This window comes from Coregonus clupeaformis, unplaced genomic scaffold, assembly GCF_020615455.1.
Source record: "Coregonus clupeaformis isolate EN_2021a unplaced genomic scaffold, ASM2061545v1 scaf0306, whole genome shotgun sequence".
NCBI lineage: Eukaryota > Metazoa > Chordata > Actinopteri > Salmoniformes > Salmonidae > Coregonus > Coregonus clupeaformis.
Window position 1 is genome coordinate 192,731 of NW_025533761.1, and position 21,537 is coordinate 214,267.

At 41.0% G+C, this 21,537-nt stretch overlaps 1 protein-coding gene across 1 annotated transcript in view; it reads right to left on the reverse strand.

The window, feature by feature from the left end:
* Positions 1-8,551: 8,551 nt before the first annotated feature.
* Positions 8,552-21,537, reverse strand: part of LOC121572431 (ankyrin repeat domain-containing protein 34A) — a 35,868-nt gene continuing 22,882 nt past the window's right edge. Inside the window, 3 exon segments of the mRNA XM_041884502.2 lie at positions 8,552-11,019; positions 11,021-11,208; positions 11,211-11,881. Coding sequence (XP_041740436.2) covers positions 10,189-11,019; positions 11,021-11,208; positions 11,211-11,787 — 1,596 coding nt within the window. The 5' untranslated portion in view covers positions 11,788-11,881 and the 3' untranslated portion in view covers positions 8,552-10,188.

The following is a 21,537-nucleotide window of genomic DNA, read 5'->3' on the forward strand; positions in this document are numbered from 1 at the left end:
GAGTCCTGCTATTTAAACCACACACGCTTCAAATCATACATTCAAAATCACCAAACCAAATACTCCATCGTACCCATTCAATCAACACATCAGCAGTGGAATTTACACTCATAAATGCAGATTGTTACTCAATTCCTTGAAATGATAAATAAATTCCACAAATAGCACCATTACAATGATTTCTCATCTTACCCTCTGATACAAAATGAAGTTCCATCACTTCACTACATTAGCTCTACCATGATAATTAGTTCAATTGAACCCTATATTGGCTTTGTACTATATTATACATTACGTCTAAAACAACATTACTCACGGTGAGTTTATTCCACTATCACATGATCCAACAACGGTGTAAACGTAGAAAACCCATATTAATTACTCTTTTCACCCACGACGTAGGTCTACGTTTGGGTGAACAAGTTAATATATCATTATTATTCCAATTATTATTTTATGAAATCTCTAATAATCACCTACCCATACGTAAACTGGATCATATTTTCACATTTGTCACAAACTCCATATAGACCGTTTGAAACTTCTAGATAATCACATCAAAGAATACTTCAGTTAGTCTAACAATCCTCATTCAACCCAAATCAGCCTCTCCTTCATTCTCTCAGCGGAACCAAAAAAACAGACTGTAATTTCCAAGGACACTGCCGTTCCTGTCCCAGAAAACACAGACTCTTCCACTACTTTCTAAAATAACATCAAGCTCTATTTACCCCTTATAAATACTCTCCTGAGGATATTCATTATCACCCATGCAATGTTAGTAACATTCAATGTTAGTAATTAAATACTTGCATCAAATCCACTTCTGATAATGTATTAACATTTATTTAGCCTTTAAATGTCATTTTGGTGCTATGATTCAATTTGTTACATGTCATTGGCTCCATCTCCTGGTCGTTTTGAGTATTACAAAGGGATTTATTATCCCTTCTGTTTATGACCATTTACCACATCAAAGGTCCGTAACCTATTCCTCTCTTTTATAATGTCTTTCACACTACGGGACTAAAAACCCACTCTATTCCATTTTATGATGTATCCTAGATTACATCAAGGGTTCCTTGCCCACTCTTTATGACGTTTCTAACATCAAGGGTTTACCTGAGCCCATTCAATGGAATCATCCACTCTCTTTATAATATAATGTTTTAAATCATATTACAGGTGCTCTGCACCTAATCTCTCTTTATAATATAATCTTTTAAATCATATTAAAGGTGCCCTGCGCCTTATCTCTCACTATTCTGTTGCATTTACTCCTTACTTCGACCACACTCTAATTTGAATCATAGCACCATGTAATAGTCAAATTATATATTCCTCCTTACATCCCTTTACATCATTCAATACCACTCATCGTCCCCCTTTAAAAATATTGATTTTTAAAGGTCCGTTACAGCTAAGCCTTACCACAGATAAGCAGATTTCGACATAATTCAAAAAATGAAAGTCTGCTTACGTGTTAGTTGAGCTGTGAACTGCATCCTGTTCGTTTAGACGCCAATCTGTTATGAAGAGTTTCTCAGGTATCAAAGAATCAAGGATGCAAGGATATACTTAGACATTCTGTGGAGATTTCATACCAAGTATTTATTGAATCACGAGCTCATGGGTTCATCTAACCAACGGACATAGCTTTGCCCTTCGTCAGTTGAACTGCCTAACAAAGGAAACAATCTCCTTTATATGCCCTTGGTCATCTTCCTTTCACATACATCTGGTAAGTCTCCATGGGCACTCCCTGTCTTTGATGTTCATCACTCTTTACCCCAAGTCAGTATCCTGCCCATCACTCATGCTATTCTAAACATCAGTAATCTACTTTGACATAATGGAATGTAGACTTCATGGCCCCAAACCACTCATCTCTTAACTCTTCCTCTGTCCTCACAATACTATGACATGACATCATTACAATATTTAATACCAAATACTTCTAGACTTTTACTCAAGTATAACAATTGGGTACTTTTCCCACCACTGGTTGTCTACCAACAATGACAAGCCACCGGGGTCTGACAATCAATTATTGAGGATAATAGTGGACGATATTGCCACTCCTATTTGCCACATCTTCAATTTAAGCCTACTAGAAAGTGTGTGTCCTCAGGCCTGGAGGGAAGCTAAAGTCATTCTGCTACCCAAGAATAGTAAAGCAACCTTTACTGGCTCAAATAGCTGACCAATCAGCCTGTTACTTTGAGTAAAGCCAGTGTGTCTATGTATGCAGATGACTCAACACTATACACGTCAGCTACTACAGCAACTGAAATAACTGCAACACTTAACAAAGAGCTGCGGTTAGTTTCGGAATGGGTAGCAAGGAATAAGGTACTCTTAAATATTTCCAAAACTAAAAGCATTGTATTTGGGACAGATCATTCACTAAACCCTAAACCTCAACTACATCTCATAATGAATAATGTGGAAATTGAGCAAGTTGAGGTGACTAAACTGCTTGGAGCAACCCTGGATTGTAAACTGTCATGGTTAAAACATATTGATACAACAGCAGTAGCTAAGATGGGGAGAAGTCTGTCCATAATAAAGTGTCGCTCTGCCTTCTTAACAACACCATCAACAAGGCAGGTCCTACAGGCCCTAGTTTTGTCACACCTAGACTACTGTTCAGTAGTGTGGTCAGGTGCCACAAAGAGGGACTTGGGAAAATTGCAGTTGGCTCAGAACAGGGCCCTTAAAAGTACACAGAGAGCTAACATTAATGACATCCATGTCAATCTCTCATGGCTCAAAGTGGAAGAGAGATTGACTTCATCACTATTTATTTTTGTAAGAGGTATTGACAAGCTGAATGTACCGAGCTGTCTGTTTAAAATACTAGCACACAACTTGGACACCCATGCATACACTACAACACATGCCACCAGAGGTCTCTTCACAGTCCCCAAGTCCAGAACAGACTATGGGAGGCACACGGTACTACATGGAGCCATGACACATGGAACTCTATTCCACATCAGGTAACTGATGCAAGCAGTAGAATCAGATTGAAAAAACAGGTAAAAATACACCTTATGGAACAACAGGGACTGTGAAGAGACACACACAAAGGTACAGACATGCATACGCACACATTGTGATATTATTGTATGGTGGTATTAAACATTTTGTATTGTAGATATGTAGTGGTGTAATAATGTTATATGATGTTTTATATGTAATGTAAGTGCTTAATATATTAATATGTTTGGACCCCAGGAAGAGTAGCTACTGCCTTAGCAGCAGCTAATGGGGATACCTAATAAATACAAATACCATTCCACTGATTCTGCTCCAGCAATTACCACGAGCCCGTCCTCCCCAATTAAGGTGCCACCAACCTCCTGTGTTTGAATCCTAAGCAACCTGCCTACACATTGTTGGAGGTACAATAAACCAACATAGCTACTGTAGTAGGTCAAAGCAGTGTGCTGGAAAACCTTGGTAGAGCATGGGTGAAGTATGCACTGTGGTGAATTTCCTTGATTTTTCGGGCTTCAGACCAATGCCTATTTCTCACTTAAAACATTGTTTTTGTTTTAATATCAATATGGCATAGGCCTGTTCTGTATGTGCTCTGTGACACACAACAAGAAGTGCACTCAAATAGGCTACAAACTGTATTATGTGAGATCCACAGCTATTGAACAGCCATATGGGAGCCTTAGCTTGCTATAGTATTTTCTGTATAGAGAAGCAGTAAATGTACATTGGTTGCAGCACACGGCCCCTTTGTATCAGCATTCAGCAGTCAGGTCGCTCCCTGGAGCTCACACCACAGTCAAAGAAAAGCAGGGGTCACACCGTCTGGTGCCTCGTCAAATGAAACTGGGATGAGCTGTCCTTGACACTGATAGAATTCCTAATGGGATTTTCCTGAGAGGAATGCAGTCCATGGACACAATGCCACATGGTCAGTTGTACAGTGGAAAAACTGAAATTACTTACATTTCTCTGTCTTTGTTATGTTTGAATGTTACTAAAAACAACAGAAAGGCTGTTGATATGACTCTGATTTACATACAGAGAGGTTTGTGACAGTGAAAAAAAATGATGATTAAAAAAAGCATTGCAGCTTTGCACTGTCAGTGCAAATTTGGAAATAATAACCAATGGGAAAGTCCTATTCCCTCGTCTGTCTCCTTTGGCAGATTACTGCATTCTGTGGTGTCACAGTACAAATTGCTGCACAATTGATTTTCATCATAACACTTATTCATTAGGGCTGCAAGGAGTATTCTCAGTCCCAAAGGCAATGCATGGAGTAGAGTGCAAATGAGTGTTACACAACACTGCAATGCCAAGGGAAACTTATACTACCATGATGGGATACATACTTTCACATAGGCTACATAGGCATATAAACAGCAGATCCTTAAACAGGGCTGGATTAATGTAGGGGCTTACAGGGGCTGAATATTAATACATATATACAATATACAGTACCAGTCAAAAGTTTGGACACACCTACTCATTCAAGGGTTTTTCTTTATTTTTACTATTTTCTACATTGTAGAATAATAGTGAAGACATCACAACTATGAAATAACACATATGGAATCATGTAGTAACCAAAAAGGTGTTAAACAAATCAAAATATATTTTATATTTGAGATTCTTCAAATAGCCACCCTTTGCCTTTATGACAGCTTTGCACACTCTTGGCATTCTCTCAACCAGCTTCACCTGGAATGCTTTTCCAACAGTCTTGAAGGAGTTCCCACATATGCTGAGCACTTGTTGGCTGCTTTTCCTTCACTCTGCCGTCCGACTCATCCCAAACCATCTCATTTGGGTTGAAGTCGGGTGATTGTGGAGGCCAGGTCATCTGATGCAGCACTCCATCACTCTCCTTCTTGGTAAAATAGCCCTTACACAGCCTGGAGGTGTGTTGGGTCATTGTCCTATATAAAAACTAATAATAGTCCCACTAAGCCCATTCCAGATGGGATGGCGTATCGCTGTAGAATGCTGTGGTAGCCATGCTGGTTAAGTGTGCCTTGAATTCTAAATAAATCACAGACAGTGTCACCAGTAAAGCACCCCCACACCATAACACCTCCTCCCCCATGCTTTATGGTGGGAACTACACATGCGGAGATCATCCATTCACCCACACCGCGTCTCACAAAGACACAGCGGTTGGAACCAAAAATCTCAAATTTAGACTCCAGACCAAAGGACACATTTCCACCGGTCTAATGTCCATTGCTTGTGTTTCTTGGCCCAAGCAGGTCTCTTCTTCTTACTGGTGTCCTTTAGTAGTGATTTCTTTGCAGCAATTCGACCATGAAGGCCTGATTCACACAGTCCCCTCTGAACATGTCACGCCCTGACTCTGGGGACTCTTATTTGTTGAGTCAGGGTGTGATTTTCTATGTTGTGATTGTCTATGTTGTAATTTCTGGTATGTGTATTTCTATGTTGGCCGGGGTGGTTCCCAATCAGAGGCAGCTGTCGCTCGTTGTCTCTGATTGGGGACCATACTTAGGCAGCCTATTGGCACTACATTTACATTTTAGTCATTTAGCAGACGCTCTTATCCAGAGCGACTTACAGTTAGTGAATACATTTTTTTTTTTTTTATACTGGCCCCCCGTGGGAATCAAACCCACAACCCTGGCGTTGCAAACGCCATGCTCTATCAACTGAGCTACATCCCTGCCGGCCATTCCCTCCCCTACCCTGGACGACGCTGGGCCAATTGTGCGCCGCCCATGAGTCTCCCGGTCGCGGCCGGCTGCGACAGAGCCTGGATTCGAACCAGGATCTCTAGTGGCACAGTTAGCACTGCGATGCAGTGCCTTAGACCACTGCGCCACTCAGGAGTTGTGGGATCTTGTTCCGTGTAAGGTATGTTGTTTGTGTCTACCTTGGACTTCACGTTTCGTTTAGTTTGTTGTTTTGTCGTTGTGTTTATTCGGTTCAAATAAACATGTATGCATATCACGCTGCGCCTTGGTCTGACCCGTTCATCAACGAGCGTGACAGAACAGTTGATGTTGAGATGTGTTGGTGACTTGAACTCTGTGACACATTTATTTGGGCTGCAATTTCTGAGGCTGGTAACTCTAATGAACTTATCCTCTGCAGTAGAGGTAACTCTGGGTCTTCCATTCCTGTGGTGGTCCTCATGAGAGCCAGTTTCATCATAGCGCTTGATGGTTTTTGCGACTGCCCTTGAAGAAACTTAAAAAGTTCTTAAAATGTTCCGTATTGACTGACCTTCATGTCTTAAAGTAATGATGGACTGTCGTTTCTCTTTGCTTATTTGAGCTGTTCTTGCCATAATATGGACTTGGTCTTTTACCAAATAGGGCTATCTTTTGTATACCCCCCCTACCTTGTCACAACACAACTGATTGGCTCAAACGCATTAAGAAGGAAAGAAATTCCACAAATTAACTTTTAAGAAGGCACACCTGTTAATTGAAATGCATTCCAGGTGACTACCTCATGAAGCTGGTTGAGAGAATGCCAAGAGTGTGCAAAGGGTGGCTACTTTGAAGAATCTCAAATATAAAATATATTTTGATTTGTTTAACACTTTTTTGGTTACTACATGATTCCATGTGTGTTATTTCAAAGTTTTGATGTCTTCACTATTATTCTACAATGCAAAAATTAAAGAAAAACCCTTGAATGAGTAGGTGTGTCTATACTTTTGACTTGTAGTGTATATTAAATATGTAGTATATTTTTTTTATTTTTTACTGCAACCGCCAACCACAGGAGGATTCAGGAGCCCACTCTCAATGAGTGTAGACAGCCTGCTGCTGCCTGCTGCCGCTCTGCTAATTGTCAGATGGGAGGAGGAGAGGAGGTAGGGAGCCCGCGTGGGTAACTGATTGGTAACTGATTAATAAAATAAACTGCATAATTAATCAATGTGGCTGGTCAATTGCTGGGTCAGGTGCTGGGCCCAAGAGGCAAAATAAAATATATATTTTTTTGTATTTTGTAAAAAAAAATTTTTACAACTACAGGAGCCTGCTCTCAGTGTTCAAAATACACCAACGAGCATAATTAACCACAGAGGATCAATAGTAAAAAAACTTTTAAAAAACGGTGTATTACATGTTATCACAAGCGCATACAGGTAACTGCCAACATAAAGGAAACACCAACATAAAGTGTCTTAAGTCTTAATAGGGCGTGGGCCACCACAAGCTGCCAGAACAATGCGCCTTGGCATAGATTCTACAAGTGGACCTAAACCATGCCAGGAAAATGCACCCCACACCATAACATAAACTTTGTATCCCTCATATACTCAAGTGTTTCCTTTATTTTGGCAGTTACCGGTTGCCTACAGTCGGGAAGGCTGCAATTTGGGCAACATGTGTGCCAAATAAACTATGATTTCTTAAAATGGCCCTGTCCTTGAAGATGCAACCTGATAAATAGTGATGTTGTTTGAATAACATTGTCAAATAAGTCTGGAAAACTCACATCCCTGATCAATGTGTATGTAGGCTAGTCTAGCCATATACTGTGGTGTCCACAATTATTGGATCCCTTGATAATGATTAGCAAATAAGACCTGGTGAACACATTGGGAGGGATCTTAGACCATTCCTCCATACAGAATCCTCCCAGATTCTTGATATCCTTTGTCTGCGCGTATGGACTAGCCTCTTCAATTCAAACCACAGGTTTTCAATGGGGTTCAAGTCCAGAGACAGAGATGGCCAAAACAGGGGATTCCAAAAATTTGACCACTATCTTTTTATATATTTTTTATTACTTGTTAAACAAAATGTCTTTCTTTCTCTGAGCAATTTCATTAGCATAAAATAATATAATTTTTCCATTTATTTGAGCATACAATATAGCTCAGTATTTGTATTATTATTATTATTATTAATAATACTTTTTTCTGCTCATCTTTATCAAGGGATCCAATGAAAGTTTGTCACTTTCACAAAACATACTTTATTCATCTATTAACCATGTCCAAAGTTGTGCTTTGATGGAGATGAAGACTACCTCACCAAATGACTCCTTTATCCATTGCAGTGTTACTGTACGTTATCTTATGCTTAGCCTATGATGATGCAATCTAAAGTCCCTCCTCCAGGCCTTTGCCAAAGAAGACATCTTCCACCTGTGCTGGAGTGCATCTTGTTTAACAGATGAATGTGTGGAGGTCACTTCTGGCTAAAATAAATACTTTGTCTTCCTGTCATGTGCAGCAGAGAGTCAGGCAGGCTTCTAATCAATATTGGTTGTGGTGGATATTTTGCTCAATTAAGAGATTATTTTGTCATTCAGGCTGGCTGAAACCTGTACTGAATACCCAATACCTAAGACTAGTATAGAACATATTTTGCACCCTGTGATTCTTGCCACCATAAAAGGAAGCATATCATTTTTCTGAACGAATATCCAAATTCATGGAGATTGGTTGATTCTTGATACTGAAAGTACAGTATTATCAATTTTATGAATAATTTCCTTATATCAAATTGACATGAAAAAGCTCATATTAAAGACACATGACAGTTAAAGGCTGTTATAATTCACTTATGAACATTTAACAAATATTTATTCCACAATCAAATTACAATCAAGTTCAAACGTGAAAATAGATTACATATTAGAATTGACTTTGCTATTTCCTAACAGGCATACAAAAATATGTATTTTTTGTTTTTATTTCTCTTAAACTTCAAGTAACCTACATACAGTTCAATCAACAGGAGGTCAATATCAAACCTTGTAGCACATAAACATTATTTCATTAAAGACAGAAATATTTCAAATGGAAGCGGGACAAGCGGTTACATTGTAAGCTTGGTAAACATTTTCTAACTTTTTTCTCTTAAATCTCACCCTATACAAATAGGAAATATTTAAAAGTGACAATCTAAATGTGTAAGTATCTTTAAATGTTAGTTCTGTGAGCCTCACACCCTCCCCTTTGGCAAATCAGTGTACAGTAAATGTTAAGAAGTGCTTCAGATTGCTTTCAATGTAAATGTGTAAAGATAACTTCACATCCACCATAGTTGAAGGAAATCATTGACATTACAGTACAGCATATTGCACATGGACCTATTTCATGAGCAAATTAGGTTTGTCTTATCTTTACATTATTTACAGTTAATAAGTGCTAGGAGCTCTTTCCATGTGGAAAGGCACAGCACCAATGTGCACTTAATTGGGGTTAACTCTTCTAAAAGTCATCTAACAATATTCACACACACAAACATGCTTTCATGGGATTTCTTTGGAATTTTGTATGAAATTAATTGCACTTCAATTGACTTTTTTTTTTTAATCAATTGATAATAACATTATTACAGTGTGATACTCAGAAAGGGTCCCATATGTTGATCACACTGTAGTTTTCAGGGTAAGTCATTTAGACCATATAGCCAAATATCTCATATAGCCAAATATCTCTCTAAAACACAAAATCTCAAGTGATTAAAAGGTAAAGGCAAATAAATACAGTGAAAGTAGATAACAGCAACAATACAATGACAGTGAAGCCTTCGGGAAATATGTCTTGAAAACCATTTCATGGAATGTAGCAACGTTCTCCCCCAAACATACCCATCAACATGAGAGCATTTTAGGGTTGTAGTTTGACGTTTTAAAGTAGCTAATACAAGAATTGAAAATCGTGAAGACAGCACATTCAGAACGACAATTCAAGGTAAGCTGTTGCTAGCATCTCTACTGTTGATTTGTTCTTTCGACTTAAAGTGTCATAGATAGATAGGGTGACTGATTTCAGAGGGGACGAAAATGTCTTCAGCACACTGAACAATAGGCATGACATTGGTGCAAATTTTGCAGTGTGTAAACATCTAAAAACCCAGAAATACGTTTCTATTTCTGTTGACTGCAAATGGTATATTAATAAATAATTTGAGGAGAAATGAAAAGAACATCTGCTGTAAACCTTATTACTCTATCAACCAGCTTTCTGTGACAGCACAGAAAGGAAACACATCAAATAAAAATAGGTCACCTAAAAATAAAAATAACCATCTGCACTCGACACAGAACAAGGATGGGACTGAGGCCTCACTCTGAATGAGCCAAATTCACATTAGTGGTCCTGGTTTAAGCACTGGTTGAGGATAATGGTGGGCTAACTAGATAGATGTGATCCACCACTGTACCCCAACTTGCCCTCACATGTCCTTTTAAGTCTCAGTCCCCATTGGACTCAATGACCTTCTCTGTCAGGATCTCCTGGAAGGTGGAGAGCTGCTTCATCTGTTCCGTCTGCATGGAGTGCCTCCTCATCAGTTTCTTCTTCATCTTGAAGTCTGGGCCTCTCTTGGGTGAGGCAGGGGCAACTGGAAACAGGATCTTGGGACCAGAGTGGACGGGGGAAGTCGGCTTGCCATTGGCCCGGATGTCTGGGATGGGCCGGTGGGGGTTGACATTGAGTGGGGGCAAGAACCCGGGGCGAGTGTGGGAGATGTGGTCCAGGAGGAGGGTGCCTGAGCCTCTGCGCTCCAGGAGGCCGGGGGGCCGTCTGCGCATGGTGATGGGGGACACAGAATTGGGGATGCTCTCAAGGGACTCCCGGGAGGAGGTGGTGAGCAGAGAGAGGGGCGAGGCGTTGTACTTCCTCCGCTCCACCGACACGCGCCCCGAGTCTGGAGATCCAGGGATGGACTCAGGACACAGGTGTGTGTCTGACTCATAGTGCTCCATACGGGTAAGTTTGGGGTAAGCCAGGGCGCGTGAAGCCACCGCCCCTGGTCCGCCTGTATTTTCCTGAGACTCCGGCGCGGTGTTCCTGCGGTACAGGATCTGGTGTTGTTGGACCTTGTCGGCCCAGGAGGAGCTACAAAGGGCTGCGCAGTCCTCTGAGCAGGATCGGTCAATGAGTTTGGGCGAGCAGGGGTCGTGTGTTTCGATGCTGTGCCGACGAGACAGGAGAGGCCTGCCAGGACCCGAGATTGACAGACCATTCATCTCAGTGATGATCCTACCCCCACCTTCCTCCTCCAGTCCACCATCAACCCCCCTCCTGTGGGACCCTGCTGAGCACTGAGGGTGCTACCAGCCCCCAAGGCTCCGAGTTGAGCCTCTTCAGGAGCTTGCGGGGAGGCAGCCTTTTCTCCCCTAGTGTTCTAGTGGAGGGTAGGGGTAATGCTGATGTCAGCGCAAAGCTGAAGATACTGTCCTCCTCCTCAGCCTTCTCTGCTGCTGGGGAATGGAGGTCCGGATCGTCACCTCTGAGGGCGACATGCAGGCCACGGGCAAGAGCTTGTCCACCACCCCTGGTGATGGGGGGGAGTTGAGGTACTGCTTGGTCTTCTTGGTGCCAGAGGGTGACGTGTCGGTGGTGATGATGATCACCTCCTTGCCCTTGGCCTTGCAGGCATCCAGCAGGACCTGGAGGGTGTCTCGGTCACCTCTGTTGATGGCATGGACCAGGGCGGAGGAGCCTGTGTAGTCCTTGAGGCTGGGGTCAGCTCCATTCTCTAGGAGCAGGGACACCACCTCTTTGCCCGCCTGCTCGACACAGGCATGCATCAGGGCGGTCCGCCCAGACTTGTCTGTGATGTTGGGATCGGCTCCTTTCTCCAGGAGGTAGCGCACCATCCTCTGGCGGGTCTGGGGGTCCTCGTAACCAGCCAGGCAGGCAGCAGAGATGGGGGTCTCGCCCCGCTCGTTGCCTTCGTTGATGTAGGCGCCCCCTTCCAGGAGGAGCCGGGTCAGTCGCAGCTTGCCCTGGAAGACGGCTTTGAGGAGGGCGTTCCCCTCCGTATGGAGGGCTCCTCCATCTCCCATGGTGCCTCTGGCACCTCTTCCTCCAGTCAAACCTGCTACACCCAGCTAGTTAGCTTAGCGCTGACTGGCCATCCTGAAGAGGAAGCTGGTGAACCTGTGATGAAAAACAAGGAGATGTTATAGAAGACTAAACGTACAGTACAGACAGGCAGTGCTGAAGGGTGGTTAGGATGGTTGGTCTGGTTGGTCTACGCATCTATCTAATGTCTAGTATGCAGCGGTACAACAGTAATAGTGATTGCAATTGAAGCCTTTGATATGAAGTGTGTCTGTAAGAGCAAGACAGGGAGTGTCTGGATAGCCAGCTCATGAGGTGAAATGGCAAAAAGATGCATCACCTATCTGGTGTAACAAAAACATTTTAGACAGTCTTTTTCAAAGGGAAACAACTATGATGGGTGAATGCATGATACTGGTCCTTGTGTCACGCCCTGGCTCTGGGGACTCTGTTATGTTGAGCCAGGGTGTGTAGAGTCTATGTTATGTGTTTCTATGTTGGCCGGGGTGGTTCTCAATCAGAGGCAACGTGAATCAGCTGTTGCATGTTGTCTCTGATTGGGAACCATACTTAGGTAGTCGTTTGGCATTCGTGTGGTGTGGTATCTTGTTCCGTGTTGGTTTGTGTATGTACCCAAGGACTTCACGTATCGTTTTGTTGTTTTTGTTCGTGTGGTGATATATAAATAAAAGATTCCGTGCTGCGCATTGGCCCGTTTCTTCAAATGACGATCGTGACACCTTGACTGCACTGTGCTAAGTTTGGCTTATTTTACTAACTTTTATTTGTCTTTCCTGGTATTCCTAAACTATAACTATGCAGAGTTGAAAACGTTTGACTTTGCAGAGGATTAACTATGCATGATTTGGACTTTTTGCCTTCCCATCAGCAAAATAGCAACTTCCCCCTGCAGAAATATGGTAATATGTAAAACATACTGAATAATTAATAATTTGATGCTTGAAAGTGAGATTATCCCAAGATATGCAAGTGTGAGATACAGAAAGATGAGGCAATTACTCAATTTTAATTTTTTTATTCTGATATCCAACAGGATGTGATAAGGTGATTTGACTTGTCTAGACTTCTAAATGACTACTAATACTGATTTAATTATAATTTTCAATTTTCTGTGACTGAAAATCAACAGAATGATGTTCTTGCAATATTCATTCTATCCAACCTTCCTCTAAGTAATCTATTTGAATGATCTCAAACGATCGATTATTATCCACCAAATATATATTTTAAATTCTCCAGCCACAGCTTTCACCGTGACCCAAGAGGAGGAGGGACTGGCTGCCTGTGGCTCACCAGTGGGTCCCAACCCACTCTTTGGGATCTACTGATCGATTTGGATGGAGAGAAAGAGATGCATCTTGTGCAGAGAGAAATAAACAGCTGTCTAGCTATGAATGAGCTTCCCCCCGTATGTCAGCTGGGATATGTAGTTCTATGCCAATCGATTCAACGTGCCCTGTTCATGTTAATAAACAACTCTATTTCATAACCCAGGTGAACAGCGAGCATGGGGACAGACAGTGGCTATACAAACAGAAACACAGAGTATAATAGAGAAGTAGTTAGTGGTGGTTATGGGGAAGGGAGTGGGGGTGAACCAGAATGAAGAGGGAAGATATTATTTGTTTCTGTTCTTCATTCCCCCTGAGTGTAGCAATATAACCAACAACCTCACATGAAATAGGTTGAGAGACTCGTGACTTCTGTTACAACATTATTATAAGCCAGAGTCTTTCTTTGGCTGTGTTGAAACACATATTGAGATGTCTAACTAACTAAGCATGCATATTATAATACACACTGTAAAAATAGAATGTCTCAAAACACCATGATTGTGTAATGAAACCATGAAAAGTAGTGCACCTAAGCTGAGATCTGGTGTTTGGAGGGTATTTGAATGTAAACCCAATGTAAGTGTTTTAAAACACAGAATGTGTTTTAAAACAGAAATGTAGTACTCTGAAACACCCAAAGTGGTTTTTCAACCTGAATATTTGTGTTTTTAAGAGTGTTGTGAAACACTTTTGGGGGTTTCAGTGCATGTAAAAGGCAGCATCAAAACACAAAAACTGTGTTTTCTCATACAATCAACGGTTAACAAATGCAAATGATTTATAGCCTAAATATTGATTGATGATTAGGGCCTATGGATAAAAAAAATTGTGGGATTCCACCTTTATTTGTTCAATGCTTTATTTAGACAGATTAGAAACGGGGCAGTAAGAGCCACGCTGTAAGAAATTATTCTGGGGTGAATTGAAATTGACTCAAAAAAACAACCAACATATAGCCCTACTTAATAAAAATTAATGCAAGTCATGCAGAGCCTGTGGTTATAGAATGATTTTATGTATCATTAAGGCAAATGTAGGGAGATGCCAAAGGTAAAATATAATAAACATGTTTGATATTTTATCATCCAGATGCATGCTTAAATAAGGAATATAGCCATGTAGTATATACTGTGTTTTAAATGAACGTATGTGCTCTTTCACAAAAGCTTTCAACCTATAACCCATATACTTATTATGGACACAGTATGCTTTACATTAGTTCTTTTTTAAGAAGGGGCCTGAGCCACGCAGCCAATAAAATGATAAGATAAGAGGCTTCATATAGAAAAAAGCATTCATGACCTTTTGGAGTGGACATTGTGTGACAGCTGGACGTTGAAAAAGAAGGGTGGTGCAGAACTAAAATAAGTTAGGAATTTGCCATAAGGGGGTAACTGTATATGCCATGTAAGCATGTTTGTGCATTTGTGTGTGTATAAAAGGGAGCGCTAAGCCAAAGAGAGACAACCGTTCCATGGAACTGCTCGGCTTTTGTTATTAGATAATAAAAGTCTAATTTTTAGATTCACAGGCTCCAGTTTCTTGAGAGATATTTTTTAGTTGACTACTTTTGAGTCAAATATTTATACGACATAAATGGCGAGCGTTGTCAGGAGTTGAAAACAGGGACAAGAGACGGTGTACATCTGTGGTTGTGAAACGGCTTGGACGGACCATACAAACAAAAGCGGCCGCTTAAAAAAAAAAAGGTAAGCCAAGTTCTTACTTATATAGTATAAGGTTTGTGTGGTTCGACCCGGGGCCCGGCCTCAGCTGCAGAATACCAAGTAGGTCTCTCCAAATTTAAGAACCAGAAAATTGAAATGCATGTTAAAATGATGAAAAGCCTCAAGGGTTGCAATAAGTAGAAAATAGTTAAGTAGATCTGCTCGGTAGGTGGATGGTCTGCTTGGGTTGGTGTGAGTCGGTCATTGTGGTTGAGTGGGGTGGATTATCTGTCTCGTTTGAGTTGATCATTTGGTCAGTATGATTGCATCTGTTTGACTAAACCGACTGTTTTGACGCGTCTTGTGCTCGTCGATGTCACTCGGTTGTTCGTCTGAACCGTTTGTTCAAATCATTTGATTCAATTGTTCTTCCTGCTGGTCATTTTGTTTGATCCATTGTGATTTGATTGGTTGTGGTCAAGTTGGATGATACATCTTTTTCATTCAGGTTGCTCATCTGGACAGTCTGATCGATCTGTTTGATTCGATTGCTCAATTCATGCATTCAATCATCGGGGTCACTCGGCTGCTCATCTGATGCGTCTGTTCGATTCGGTCGATTCATTTGATTCATCTTGCTGATCACTTTGTCTGGGTCATTTCGGCACGGGCGGCTGTCCATCTGGTTGAGCGATCAGACAATAACATGTTAGAAAGTCCTACGGATACCGCTATAAAACGTGTTGGGGAAGTGAATAATTTTTTAGGACTGCTTAGGTAGGTGAAATCCTGTATTAATATCGCTTTTTCTCTGTGTCTAGGAAGTGAATCAGAGAAGAAGGGCAGAATTTACAGGTCGCTTAGGAAAGCGTAGGATAGGTAGAAGTCCAGGTGTGTCGAGGAAGTGTATCACCTAGGGGGCTAAATAAATAGAAATCCTGTATAAAACTGTTTTCTTGTGTCGAGGAAGTGTATCAAGAAAGGGTTAAGTTTACAGGTAACTTAGACAAGTGCGTGAACGAGTGAGAGTGCAAGTGAGTGTGAAAATCTCTGTCCTTGGTGGGGAAAGGTTGACGCACCTTTCCTGGACCGTTACTTAAGTGTAACCTGGTAGGAAGGACGCACCCGGTCTCACAACAGGAGAGAAAGAGTGAATGGTGTGTGGATGCTCATAGGGGTAGGAACACACATATGGCTGAGTGGTTTAAAGTTAAAAACACTAGCAAGGGGAAGATTCATGAGGTGTTCCACACAAAGGAAAAGTGGACATCAGGAAATATTATTATTATATAAAGAGACTGTCGAATGCCCATTAATAATCAAAGAAGCACAAATAGTTTAACAATAAAAGCGAATACTAATATAAAAAAATCAGAAGGAGTGTGTGTGCCCTGATTAAAAGGAAATCAGAAGGAGTGTGTGTGCCCTGATTTAAGAGGAAATCAGAAGGAGTGTGTGTGTTTCTTTTCTCGGAGGGGTATGACAAATCCTGTTGGAGGAACAGGTCACGTGTACGGGGGTCTAGGTAATTAAATTGATGTTCCGCTGTGCGGGTAATTGATTAATAGAGAGTGGATAAAAGTGGAATAATATATAAGTGCTGGCTTGCGCGCCCAAACACGTAGATGTACGTGGGGGATGGGAGACAGTACATAGAGCATGTGGTAGAATTAAGCATTATAATAAGCTATCTATTATTATTAGATCTGTTTCCAAATCAATGAATGTGGGTTTGACTCGTTGACTGCTAAGTTGTTTACGTTGAGCGTGTGAGATCTGTGTCCTTCAAAGCTATTTTGTGATAAATGTGGTATGTGCAAGATACTAGAAATACAGACCATTTAGAATTGGAATAACGGAGGAGTTACCTGTCATTCCAATAAAGCATAGATTCTGCATTACTGACTAAAGTCTAGATTTTCTGATTATAGTCCAATTACGTTTATGGGTTGCTTAGATTGATAGAACAGTCAGTGTTCATTTTGTGTTATAAGACTGAACGATTTAGCAGCTTGCTGATTTCAAATTGAACAACTCCCGTATTCAACCGGAATGGGGGGGGGATAGACATATATTTAGATATTTTCTGAGGAGCCAAATTACATTTTAACATTTTGGTTATTTGGCAGACGCTCTTATTCATAGCGATTTACAGGAGTGGTTAGGGTTGGGTGTCTTGCTCGGGGGCACATCGACAGATTTGTCACCTGGTCGGCTCGGGGGTTAGAACCGGCGACCTTTCCGTTGCTGGCACGGCGCTCTTGACCACTAGGCTACCTGCCGCCCGAATGAGTTGAATTGAGAACAAAGGAAAATAATTTATCGCTCTAGTTCGCAGGTAAAAGAGAGACAGACCAGCTAGTACGAATCAAGCTGGAGGAGAGATTTCAAGTATTAGTCTAAATAGTGGAATGGAAAACAGTGCTTTGACAAATTATAATTGTTATTACCTTATTCGATAGGTTGCTTAACACAAGTTAATAGTTGGTGAATTCTAGAACGATAATTTATTTTCGTTACGTGAACCAGGGGATGCAAGGAGCTTTGGCTATTATGCTGAGGGAATAGCACCAACTTATAGTGGGTTCTAGATTTGTTGAATAAACAAACTTATATTTTAAACTAAAGTAATGCAATAGGCTACAATTATAACATTATCAGAAAAAGGCACTAAAAAAGGCACAGGTGTTTTAATCATTTTTGGGCTTACAGGAGTTTTAATGGTTTAATGGTTTTTAATGTTTTTAATGTTTTTGTGGTAAGATATGCAAATTGTATTAAGGATATGAGCAGTAGTAATAATGTGTTATGGGTTAGGTTAAATCTTTTTTTGTTTTTGTGATAGGAAGCAGGGTGTAGAGGGGGTCTGTCTATGAAATGAGTGGACTACAACGAGCTGGAAGCAGATGTGCTTCATAATCTCAAGGCTTCTCCTGACGGATGAGAGGACATAAGTAGCATACTGTGTCTCACCTAACCTAACAATGTTCTTAAGATTTTAATTTAATGGGTGAAGATAACTCTGCCCAACTGAGTAGGAGAATCTGAGCCTTTTCTGCGCCCTGGAGACTATGTGATGGCAAAAGACTACAGAAGAAAGAGCTGGAAAGACCCTATGTGGAGGGGCCTGTACCAGGTGTTGTTGGCTACCTCAATGATGGTAAAAGTGGCGGAGACAGATACTTAGATCCATGTTTCCCACTATAGGAGTGTTCCAACCTCAGCCATTGGGTAGCATTGTTGTCTTTTGTGTGTGTCTGTGCTTGTGTATCTTTGCAGCAGTAACTCCGAGCTTCCCTATGGGTAGGCTGGTAGAAGGACACTCTTCGCAGACCGATGTCGATAGATTGAGAGGCACATTGACAGATTTGTCGCCTGGTCGGCTCGGGGGTTAGAACCGGCGACCTTTCCGTTGCTGGCACGGCACTCTTGACCACTAGGCTACCTGCCGCCCGAATGAGTTGAATTGAGAACAAAGGAAAATAATTTATCGCTCTAGTTCGCAGGTAAAAGAGAGACAGACCAGCTAGTACGAATCAAGCTGGAGGAGAGATTTCAAGTATTAGTCTAAATAGTGGAATGGAAAACAGTGCTTTGACAAATTCTAATTGTTATTACCTTATTCGATAGGTTGCTTAACACAAGTTAATAGTTGGTGAATTCTAGAACGATAATTTATTTTCGTTACGTGAACCAGGGGATGCAAGGAGCTTTGGCTATTATGCTGAGGGAATAGCACCAACTTATAGTGGGTTCTAGATTTGTTGAATAAACAAACGTATATTTTAAACTAAAGTAATGCAATAGGCTACAATTATAACATTATCAGAAAAAGGCACTATACGCTCATCTGGAAAAAGCAAATTTAAGAAACAGAAGGACAATAAAAAAGCCAGAAAAATAATGGATACTAGGGGTGCCCAGAGAATCCTAAAGGGGAGGGTCAGCTAGTGGCAGTAACTATGCAGGCTGATGAAGAACATATGCTAAAGGTTTAGGTGAAGAATAGAGGCACCCAATGATGATAGATACTGGAGCAACTTACTCATGTGTAAATCCAAATTATGCCTCTCACGAACCCCATGTCAGGCAAAGATGCACAGACAGTAGAATTTTCATGACAAACGCAGTTAATACATATGACAGTTCCAGTAGAATAAGAAGCAGGAAAAAGCTACATGTGTACATATATCAGTGTCAGAACAAATTCCAGTTAATTTAGTAGGAAGAGATACACTGTGTAGAATGGGGGTCCAGATTAAATGCAGATCAGAGGGACTAATAATAGTTAAGGAAGGGGTATGTCCACAGAAGGTAATGGGGAAACCATCATCACATTAGTAAACTATTTTGGTAGAAGGGGGGCCACAGGCATGTGGGAAAGTACAACCAACGAGGCAAGGGATAGCATATTTGAGTTTTCGACGTCACAAAGCATGTTGGGGGTGATTGAGTGGTAGCAGTGCGGCTAAGGAATAGCCTAGGGGTTTAATCTTATGGGATTTTATTTCGTTTTATGTGCGCTGAATTGTGGAATTCACCGGAGAAGGGAGCAGTCACAAGTGATGTTCTTGAGGGTTGTCTGAAAGGAGGGATCAGGAGATGTGGCAAGAGAGTGAGAATTTCGAATTTAGATTGTGTGGACTGATTAAGAGGTTTCAAAATGGAAACTAACTAAATGTGTACTTTTTCTTCCAGGAAAAAGGGGGGAGTGATTCTCTTTTCTTTGAAATATTTTCTGAGACTATAAATAAGGCCTGGCCATTTTTTGTTTGTTTATTGTTTTACTATATGGTGTTCGAATAACCACAAACAAACCACTTAGTATGAAATGTTAGCTGTATAGGATTTTTATTTGTATTTTAGGTTATGTCACGGGATGGAAGTGAAATATCTTAAAGGGGCAAACACATGTAATTTGGGCTTTTATTTACTGAGGGATAAGTAAATACGTGTGATTTATTTTGAAAAGAGCTGTACTAAAGACATACTGTACACTTGGGATACAACATTTATGAAATGTTTTGACGGTTGTTAATGAGTAGTATACTATTTGATGGAAAAATTAATTGAATGATTTCAATGACCTCTGCGGTCTGTTCTGGCTTTATAGTGTGGCCTGATCATCCACACTGTAACTCTTGGAGGAATGTTGAATTAGGGGTTGCTTATAATAAGGAATTGTAAAGAAGTATATAGTTTGGCATTAATCCTATATATCATCCCAAACAGGACAAAGATGAAGTGGGAGAGTTAGTCTTGAGGGAGAGATATCCTTGAATAATGTTATCGAATGCAATTGGGTTAAGATATCATCAAGGGTTGTCATTTTAAGTTCAGTTATTATTTTTGGTTTAACAAGCAATGTTGTTGTTCTTTTGTTTTTTGAGCACATCAATCACGATGTGATGCATGTGTCCAAAGGGGGGAAGATGTTAACGATTTTGTTTTTTTGGGCTTACAGGGGTTTTACAGGTGTTTTAATCATTTTTGGGCTTACAGGAGTTTTAATGGTTTAATGGTTTTTAATGGTTTTAATGTTTTTGTGGTAAGATATGCAAATTGTATTAAGGATATGAGCAGTAGTAATAATGTGTTATGGGTTAGGTTAAATCTTTTTTTGTTTTTGTGATAGGAAGCAGGGTGTAGAGGGGGTCTGTCTATGAAATGAGTGGACTACAACGAGCTGGAAGCAGATGTGCTTCATAATCTCAAGGCTTCTCCTGACGGATGAGAGGACATAAGTAGCATACTGTGTCTCACCTAACCTAACAATGTTCTTAAGATTTTAATTTAATGGGTGAAGATAACTCTGCCCAACTGAGTAGGAGAATCTGAGCCTTTTCTGCGCCCTGGAGACTATGTGATGGCAAAAGACTACAGAAGAAAGAGCTGGAAAGACCCTATGTGGAGGGGCCTGTACCAGGTGTTGTTGGCTACCTCAATGATGGTAAAAGTGGCGGAGACAGATACTTAGATCCATGTTTCCCACTATAGGAGTGTTCCAACCTCAGCCATTGGGTAGCATTGTTGTCTTTTGTGTGTGTCTGTGCTTGTGTATCTTTGCAGCAGTAACTCCGAGCTTCCCTATGGGTAGGCTGGTAGAAGGACACTCTTTGCAGACCGATGTCGATAGATTGAGAGGGACTCTGGCTGATCTGGAGACCCTAGTGACGGAGGAAGGTTAACAGCTAAAGTGACCATACATCGTTGTGCAGGTTACATCAATGGCGGTACGGATAGAGGGGAGCGCGATCGGGTATCATCTAAACCATTGTACCAGAGTGAGGGAACTGATGACTAAGAGACCACCGAGAGATTCCAGACCTCCAAGACGCACCAGATATCCTCATCATTGATTTCTCTCCACTTGACTAGTTCCCTGAGAATAAGGGGAATGGGGTACTGATAATAGTAAAGAGCAGAAGAACAAGACATAGAAGGGATATAGACAGGATTAAAATGTATATTCTTGCACAGGCAGGAACCATAACTAAAATGCAAGAAGGGATCACTATTAAAATACATGGGTTAAAATATTATTGGTGTGGGAGGAACCAGCACAAAGTGTATGGGGAAGTCACATGGGGTAGTGTGACCTTAAGATAATGAAAGAAAGAGACAGGTGAATCATAGACATAAGTCTAGTGTTATTGGAGTAGTTATTCCTTGGGAAAGTGCACTAAATCCTGTACATGTTAGAGCCATACCAAATACAGAAGAAAGGGAA